Source organism: Scardinius erythrophthalmus (genome assembly GCF_964197995.2).
Source record: "Scardinius erythrophthalmus genome assembly, chromosome: 1".
Taxonomy (NCBI): Eukaryota; Metazoa; Chordata; class Actinopteri; order Cypriniformes; family Leuciscidae; genus Scardinius; species Scardinius erythrophthalmus.
The window spans coordinates 19,749,353-19,758,948 of NC_138221.1; the positions used below are offsets into that span (position 1 = coordinate 19,749,353).

The 9,596-nt window shown below is 33.4% G+C and overlaps 1 protein-coding gene across 1 annotated transcript; it reads right to left on the reverse strand.

Moving 5' to 3' along the window:
* Nucleotides 1-371: 371 nt before the first annotated feature.
* On the reverse strand, nucleotides 372-6,899 carry LOC308687717 (galactose-specific lectin nattectin-like). The gene is made up of 6 exons (XM_081360427.1): nucleotides 6,726-6,899; nucleotides 4,978-5,049; nucleotides 3,859-3,938; nucleotides 1,356-1,490; nucleotides 656-767; nucleotides 372-532 (listed from the first exon to the last, which is right to left on the reverse strand). Exons 1-6 carry the CDS (start codon nucleotides 6,781-6,783, stop codon nucleotides 450-452), a joined length of 540 nt encoding a protein of 179 aa, XP_081216553.1. The 5' UTR covers nucleotides 6,784-6,899; the 3' UTR covers nucleotides 372-449.
* Nucleotides 6,900-9,596: the final 2,697 nt, after the last annotated feature.

Here is a 9,596-nt window from a genome sequence, read left to right on the forward strand (position 1 = left end):
CTTTTTGGTTTTGGAGAAAGTGGAGTAAATACTTGACATTTATCGAAGGTATACAGGATAATAACCTGGTAGTGAGACACAAAATAAGAGTGGCTTTATTATATTTGGTGAGTGTGACTAACTTTTTCAAATTATAATTTTACTTGTTTAATTATTTATTCATTTGTAGGATTTATTTTAGCAATCTCCATGTGTTTTGGGGTTTTGTTTTACTGTTGGTAGCCATTTTAGGATGTCAAATTACTTATTCTAATGTGTGTTAGTGTGAAAAGAGAGAGAGAGGGTGATACCCAAATTATAAAATGGTGTTTAACAGGTGTCACTGAGTCATTAACTTATCATTCACAAAACACAATCAAACAAACACAATTAACCGTCTTTAAAACACATTTATTACCTCCACTGAACATTTCTAAAGGAAGTAAATGAGTCAAAGTTGCTTGTTTCTTCTACACTGATCTTTTCTTATGCTCGTTCAGTACACACACAAATGGCTTCTTTTCAGAACATACGTCATCATTCCAGTTGCCATCTGTTGCAAGATAGAACAAAATAGTTGTTTTTATCATTTGTGTATTATGAAAAATTAATGAAGAATGATTAAAGAATTAATGTTTATTTAGATAGTTTATGAGCATTAACATCAGTTACTTACTGTCATAGTTCATCTCAAGGCAGTGCTCACTTTGAAGATCGTTATTGGGATTTCCAGGTGACCATGTTTGAAAGTTCATTTGGGTTCCATCACTCCAGAGCCAATCTCCCTCCTGTGAACAGAGTTGTGTTTATGTCCACAGCTTACATGGCTTAATTTTATCTTTATTCATCTAAAACATGATTCCTCATGAACCCTAACCCCATCTCCACTTTAAAAATGTCAGAAATCTAAACAGAAATGAATAGAAATGATTTCACAGAAAGGGTATCAGTAAAGAACATGTGAAAAATATTTAAGGCAGGGCTAAATTACTCAATTATCATATCAGCCATCGATTTCACAACAAGTTTCACAATACAAACACTCGAGTATGTCATGATAAAGGTGAGTGGTGCCCATCTCTAAGAGTGGTGCCCTAAACTAACTATTCGGAGGACCAAAAAAAAAAAAAAAAAAAAAATTATATATATAAAATATAAAACACTAAACATATATATATATATATATATATATATATATATATATATATATATATATATATATATATATATATATATATATATATATATATATATATATATAAAACACTATCTTCATGCATTTTGAAAAATGTTTTAATGTAAAATTTGTTTTAATGTAAATGTAACTGTTAATGCCCAGTAGCACAAAAAGCATGATCAAAAAAATAATTGCATACATGACCAGCATCACTCCCTCCGATCCAGGCACGAGTTGCGGCACTAGTTGCGGATCTAACCAGGCGCTGTACAAAAGTGTACTCCCCAAGGCTGTGCACAGAAGCAAGGTTCCCATCATAGACCAAACAGCTTTTCTGTAGAGGCGGAGACATGAACAAACACCACTATTTATAAAAAAAATTAAAAATGTGTCATTTTAAATTAATTTTCCAAAATCTGTGACATGCCTTCAAATGTAGCCAATTATTTTACCCGTGAAGTCTAAATTCTGCCTTTTGAGGCGGGACTACTTTTGTAGAAAAGGTTCTGCTTAGGGACTGTTCGTTTTTTATTTAAGGGGCCACCGGAGGAGTTTTGAGATCTGTTGTCAAAAAAGACATGACCCTCCCTTCGCCAGCAATACATTTTTCTATGACCCTCCAAACCTACGATTTGGTTCGTATTACGATTTTTGATTTTAGATTTGAAAAAAATCATGTTTTCGGTGCTGATGCGGTGTAACTCGTTCAACATGTGGGTGGCGCTGCCAACAAAGCATCTAAAAGCTGTCACAAAGAACCGGCAAAAGTATTGATTATTAATATGTCAAATATAGCAAGGAGACATTTTAATTGTTTATTAATAAACAAGTGTTTTCTGTGTCGACTGCAAAGATGAAGTTGACGATGCGTCGCGATCTTCTCAGAACGCGCCAGAGAGAAATGCACATTTCATAAGCAGAAAGCAGTCTGTTTTCCTTCGTTTTGAATTGTTCTGTTTAAAAGTAGACATTTCAAGCTTTCTATATATTTCTCAGGTCTGTGAGGCAAGTAGCATAGCCTACCTTACGCTGAGTTTCGGTTCATTTATGAGACATGAGTCCAGTTCACTCGCCCGCGCCTCCGTGTCATGATTATCTATTTTATATTTACTTCTTATTTATTAAATCCAGATGAAACATTGATTAAAATTAAGATTCAATTAATAAAAAAACGAAATTCACTTTAAAGAAAGGCTTTGTGCTTTCTGTTTGAGGTCTCTGGGACATTTTTAAAGTCGCTTTCAGAGCAGTCATGTCCGTAATGGAGAACTGTCACGCCCATAACATTGTTTTTTTGTTTGTTTGTTTTTTTTTTTTTTTTTTTTTTTCACATAAATGCGAACACGAACACGAAAAATAAAATAAAAATAATATTTTATGTTCTGTGGAGGCCGATCTTTATTCATCCGGTGGGTATATATCTTTTGGTTTGCACACTGCACAGTGTAATTCATAGAATTACTAAAAAATATTTTGCCACCTAAAGTTAAAGATTTTTTGTGTCACGTCACATGTGTATTTCCCTCATATTAAATATAAAATGCATGTGTAGACTGATATTTTTCTAATGTCTTGACTCCTTAAGGGAGTATGGATATATTAACAGACGTTTCAAAATATTGGTATTAAATGCATTTTCTGAGAATTTATATTTCAAGTTTTGACTGCAAATGTCACGTCCATAACACTGGAATCGCCCAATTTTAACGAATTTATCTTCAACTAGTTTTTGTGGTGTAGGTCTACTTATTTTATTATGTTAACTTAAATAATACTAATAGTAATTTAAAGATGTGGTATCCCTACATCTTACACATCGTGGAAACAAAATAAGAATGGAAACTAAAATATGGTAGTATAGCGCTACAGCGCACATTCTATCAGCTGCAGTTCTGGCGCCTCAGTCCCAATAATGTAAAACTCGACGTACATTCACATCACATGTTAATGCAGCAGTTGAGTTACACTCACAGGACACTGTGCACTTATTCGCAATCACAAAAGTTCATTATTTGCTCGTGCTTTAAAGCTTTGCCAGGTAAACATTTCATTGGCATTCTGTTCTGACATGATGCACTTTTTCTAAGCGCGAACTGAAGTGCGCGCGCACTTCAAACAGCGCCAAACTGGATTTTTGTTGGGTCAGACCCATCTGATATCGAAGGGGGGGCTGATAACGCAAGATCAACATGGAGCTAAATGGAAAAAAATAGCACCAAACAAGCCACTTTGAAATGTTGCTGTTTTCATGAATATAAAAGTTGGGTGACCCTCCCCCTAGACTAAAAAAAAGTTGGATGACCCTCCCCCTAGACTAAAAAAGTTGGATGACCCTCCCCTCAACAAAGAATAAAAAGACATGACCCTCCCCTATTTTCCTCCGGTGGTCCTTTCCATAAATACCGAACGGTCCCTTATACTGTGTATATATAGATTAGATATACCTAATCTAGTTTTTAAGTGATCCTAACACACTACTCTCATGATAACATGAAATGTGTGCTGTGTCTGTATTTTCCTAGAGCTCCATTGTAATTTATTTACTGTTAACATATTTTGGTTTTTAAACTGAGGAACAAGTTGAAATTATTTTCCTGCGATAATTGACAGGTGTCACAGATGTTTACAGAGCTTAAGTTGTATTTAACCAAGAATATTCATTTATGATTGTTAGGTCATATTAGAAGATGAATGTATCATACCTCGGCACCAATCCATGTCTGATCGTTATTGAAAAACCTGAAGCATCTGCATCCATAGGCAGACCATCCAGCCCGACACACTGTTAAAGGGAAGTTTTGTATGTTATTATTTTTTATTTCTTTTTTACCATTAATGACCTTTCATGTAATTAAATTAAGAATTTTAAGGTACAGTATGTAGCTTTTGTCCCTTTACCGGTTAAAACACACAAAGGCATGCGACATTGTTGTGGTCGTGCTTCGGCTTTGCGTGACAGTGCAGATGAAGACGACGCTTCACAATAGATGCTTTACAGTGAACTCTGTTAGACAGTCTATCTGTCCAATAAAACACCTTTGAGTAATAAAAACACCATTATCTCCACTTCGCTTTTACAACATTTCAAACCCCTCAGTTCTCTCCATCTCCTAAAGCTGATGTTGATTCTTGTTTTATTACGAGTTCTGTCACGCTCTCTTTTCTCCTCTGTTCGGTGTTTGTTTAAACGGGTTTTTGCTGCTCCATCTCTTCCTTTCTTGCTCATGTGAAAGCTAACCCCTGACACTCACACACCAGACACATGGCAAAGTAGCCGGAGCAACTCTTCTCTATTTACGTATATGACGAGACACGCACGGGCGAGTGATGTATGAACGCAATTCCTCATGAAAACCATTCCGACAGGTCTAAAATATAAACACTTATAACAGGCTTACCATAGTGAATCAGTGAATCATGTTTTGTAAGAAGGATTGATGATGTATTGACTCATTACTTAAAATTGCATATTTTGAACAAAAAAGCTACATAGTGTACCTAAAATAAACAAAGGATTAAACATTAATTTTAATAGAGAAACATCATGATGTGAAAAGACATTTAAGATTTTGCACTAATCAAATAAGTATTTTTTTGTTTAGTTTTTGTTTACATTAATCATGCAAACCGGTTTTTCAGTCAAATTTTCTTTCTTCCAAGATGCTCTTTAGAATATTTTTAAAGCATGCTGGAGAACATGATCATCAGGTATCACACATCAGGTATCACACACACTTGTTAAGATAGAGAAATGCAAAGGTTTTGGACTTTTGGATTGTGTACACACTGACAAGAGAAGTAGAAGACAAGAGAAGCCTTACCACCACAATCTCTACTTCCAGAATAATCTCTACTTCCAGAAGAATGTTTATTGTAATCAGGCCTCGCTTCCACTTAAAAAGAAAGAAATATTACATTTTTAAAACAGAACTGCTAATGGCAGCAGCAGTACACAGCAAAAACTCCAGTGTTAAATTAACACTCCTGGGAGTGTATATGAGTCCACTCTCAAAAGTGTAAAGTGTTAAAATATGAGTGTTAAATTAACACTCAAGAGTGTTAAAGTTAATGAGATAATTAAGTGATTAATTTAGTGATGATTGAGCATTATTGAAGACACCTGATGTTAACAAGCAGAATCACTGAAGGAGAAAATCACAAATTGTAAGCCACCGCAATGCTGATGGGTGGTTGCTTTAGTTGGGCTCTAGACCATTATACATTTACTTTAGATTTTGTTTGCCTGTTATATCTTATAACTGCCAGATGAACAAAGGAAAAAAAGTGATCTGATGGTGTTCGTAATATTATGACAATCATCATTTGAACTTGATCACTGAACTCATTAAGATCGTTATTTCTGACTTAGATTTATGTTGTTGATTACAGCATAACTGTGAATCTGCATAAATATCCAGAATTTTAGATATAATACAAAGGATGTCTTAAAAGTTGTTTTGAAAAAAAAAATCATTCTTTTCGGCACACACAGACCTCAAGATTCAATCTATGCATCTCAACAATGGTGAGGAGCAGAATATTCAATTAGGAAAAGTAAATTACATAGACAATTCATAATTTATTCATACCGCAATGCATGATGGGAGCCATTAATGAGTTGTGATTGGTGGCAGCCACTGCAACATGCTTTATTATTGTCACCATTGTTGAGATTCACAGGCTGACTATTGATGTCTGTGTTTTAAATAAATTTATTTGAAAGTCTTTTGATCAGAAATGTTATGAAATATTTTTGGATTATATAAAAATATTGAAAATAATAATGTAGAATCACAGAGCTGCTGTAATTAACAAGTTAAGCCATCTCAATAAGTTTTGTTTTACGGATCACAACATGATTATGTCAAAACATAACCAACGCCATCCAATCACATTTTTCTTTGTTCATCTGACTGTTATAAATCAATAACAGCAGACAAACAAAATCTAAAGTAAATATATAATGGTCTAGAGCCCAACTAAAGCAAACACTTATCACCATAACGGTAACTTACAATTAGTGATTTCCTCCTTCAGTGATTCTGCTTGTTAACATCAGGTGTCTTCAATAATGCTCAATCATCACTAAATTAATCACTTAATTATCTCATTAACTTTAACACTCTTGAGTGTTCATTTAACACTCATATTTTAACACTTTACACTTTTGAGAGTGGACTCATATACACTCCCAGGAGTGTTAATTTAACACTGGAGTTTTTGCTGTGTAATAGTGGTACTGCTATTCTACTACTACTAATAATAATAATAATTATAATAATAATAATAATAAATATACTACAGATTTAACATGCGTATCTGTTATTGTTTTTTTATTGTCAACAATTAAAATATACAATACATTAATATGAATTAATAAATTTATCTGATATAATTGTTGTTGTTTTATTGTCTAAATGCTATCATAATAAAGAAACAAACTCAGGTTTACTTTAGTGCACATACTGTATAAGATCATTCTTCTGATTAGTCATTACAGAGTCCCAGGTGTGCTACAATTCATGTTAAAATAACAGTAATGATGTGAAACGTTGAATAATGCTCTTACCTGAAGCACTCAAAGCCATGAGAAGACAGAGAGACAGGTAGACAGTCCAGACCGCCATTGTTCCTCAACGAATACTGAAACAGAAATATTCAGAAATAATTATTACAAAGTTTTGTATTTTTGTGACACAAACCAGTTCAGTAGATCAATATCAACGTCTGGATATTGCGTTGTGGAGCGGAGCCCTGGTTTATCTTTTTATATACTGGAGGTGAGTGTGTTTATCAGCATCATCCATCACATGCTCATGTTCTCACTTCCTGTACAAAACAATGTTTTTGTATAGTTTGTACTTAAGCCACTTCTGTTATAATACCATTATTGTTTTACGTGTGTTGAATACAGAATAAATGTTTATTGTTCATCTACTCAGTAGTGTAATTTTGTAATTGCATTAGTGTGCATGTTTTATGTACATGGTTTATACATTTCTCACACTCTTCATAAGATGTTCTTTGTTCGCCTGGAATGAATGGAGGATTGTTGCGGTCATCAGCAAATATGCACACTGTAAAACCTTGCTGTAAAAAAAAACAGCCAAATTCTGACCGTAACATACCATTCTCCCTAGATACCCTAGAAAACAATGAATTCTGGGTAATATTTGTTGTTTTCGAGAAAGTAGCCTACTGGAATATACTGTGAATGGTAACACTTTTGAATACTGTTCCTTCATTAATGAATAACTACACTGCAACAAACGAGTGATGCACTATTAACATTCTAGTAACTACCCTAAGCAAAATGATGTTCAAAAGACATCTTTTCTACGTCTTTGTCACAAAAGCTTACGTTGAAGAGACGTCCACTGAGGAGCCAGAATAAAAGTTTTTATGACGTCTTTTTTTGACGTGTTCTGCACGTCTGATATAGACGTGATGATGAACAAGGAATGTTGACCGTACGCTTTTGTGACAAAGACATTGAAAAGATGTATTTTGAACATAATTTTGCTTAGTGGCTACTACAAGAAACTCTGTTCACTATTAGTAAAAAAAATTTACTAATGTGATCAAAAGTGATCGCTTGATAATATTAGATTTTCACCAGCAATGCTTTCTTGCCAGATATCAAACATTTCTGACCAAAAAAAATTCTGTTTTCTAAAAATCACAGCTTCATCAGAATGTTATGAAACTTGGTGACTTTTATGGCATTAGGTATGTGAATACAAAAAAAAAATTGAGGTCATGATCCGAGCATGCTAAGTGGTCATAAAAAAATAGTCACACTAATGGTCTTTGGTCAAAAATGACCGACCCATAGGAAATGAATGGGAAATTGACAAAAAAAATAAAAATCTCAGAATTTTTGTGTGTACAATCTACAAATTGGCCACAATCCTAAAAAAAAGTACACAGCTGTAAAGGGGTGACACTACAACATCAAGAGTGCAAAAAAGACACACCCACCCACACACACACACACACACATACAAACACACTTTTATACACATACACACCAATAAATTTTGATTACAAAAATCTGTTTTGAATTTTTAAAAATCACAGCTTCATCGGAATGTTACGAAACTTGGTGACTTTTATGGCATTAGGTATGTGCACACACAGGTCATGATTCGAGCATGCTAAGTGGTCGTAAAAAAAATAGTCACACTTGTGGTCTTCGGTCAAAAATGGCCCCCATAGGAAATTAATGGGAAATTGACAAAAATGAATACACAAATAGACATGTTCATTAAATATTAGTTCACATAAAGTGTTATAATTAAATGAATTGCCTTTTTTGTTACAAATTCTGAATTAAAATAAATAAATAAAAAATAAAGAACAAGCTTCTCTTTCTAACACAATGTTTAGGTTTGACTGTAATCATAATGCAAAAACTAACACTTTAAATCACTATTTCTAAAAAATATTTTCCAAAACTTGATAAGAAATAGTTTTTGAGATTGTTTAAATATATATTCAAATCCACCCAAAAAAAAAAAGCCTCTCCATAGAGAGCTGTAGATGCCATCTAGTGGTTACACCATGGTTCTATGCTTTCTCTCCATGCTCTCACCAGATGGTGCTAATCTGCTTAATTTTTTTTTTAAGCCTATAGTAAACTAAAATAAATATATATATATACATTTTTTTATTATTTTCAATGGCAAAAATAGACCATAAATATTGCATAAATATTAATAAATTCAATAACATTCTCTCAAAATACAAAACTAAAAAGAAACAGAACAAAATAAATTGCATTGGTTTTACTGGGATGGAGGAAGTTTAATTTTTAGGTCTCTGTGCACTTCTGACCGGGAAGGCCCAGGGTGTGACTCAGAAACGAAGGCCTTCTGAGGGTTAAATTTTTAAATACATTGTAAGAAAAAACTTTAGATACTCATACAAACATCAGCATGTCTTCTTCTATGATATGTCTGCCTCTAATATGTATCTCAATACATATTATGCTGCTGTTGTTATTTATCTGTACTGGTTGATGAAGATGAGTGTCATTAATGTTTGTTTTTGTGTTACTGATGTTTTATAGATGTCATATTGTGAGAAATAACAGTATTAAGGCCTGTTCACACCACGGATGATAACTATTAAGATAACGATAAATATATAGTTCTTAAGATCGTTCTAAATATTAAAGATAGTAGAGTTCACAACACAACGAAAATAGGAATAGAGAAGCGATATTGTTGGAATCCTTTCAGAATTATTTTTCTTCAACTCATGAACGTGTTTTGGATATGGATATTGCGGTTTACCTGTTTCAAAGAAATATTATTTGCTTGCTTTTAAGTTAATGCCATATAAAGATGCTTGAATGCACCTTGGAAAGATCCTGCATTACTCAAAATGGAGTTAATGTACACTAAAAAGAGATGTGTTAAAAAACAACACACAGCAT

Excerpts from the sequence above, each read along its gene's own strand:
- LOC308687717 (XM_081360427.1), bottom strand. The coding sequence starts at position 6,783 with ATGGCGGTCTGGACTGTCTACCTGTCTCTCTGTCTTCTCATGGCTTTG. Across the intron at positions 5,050-6,725 it reads CATGGCTTTGAGTGCTTCAG|TGGAAGCGAGGCCTGATTAC; the intron begins GTAAGAGCATTA and ends TTTCTTTTTAAG. Across the intron at positions 3,939-4,977 it reads TGGAAGTAGAGATTGTGGTG|TGTGTCGGGCTGGATGGTCT; the intron begins GTAAGGCTTCTC and ends TCCCTTTAACAG.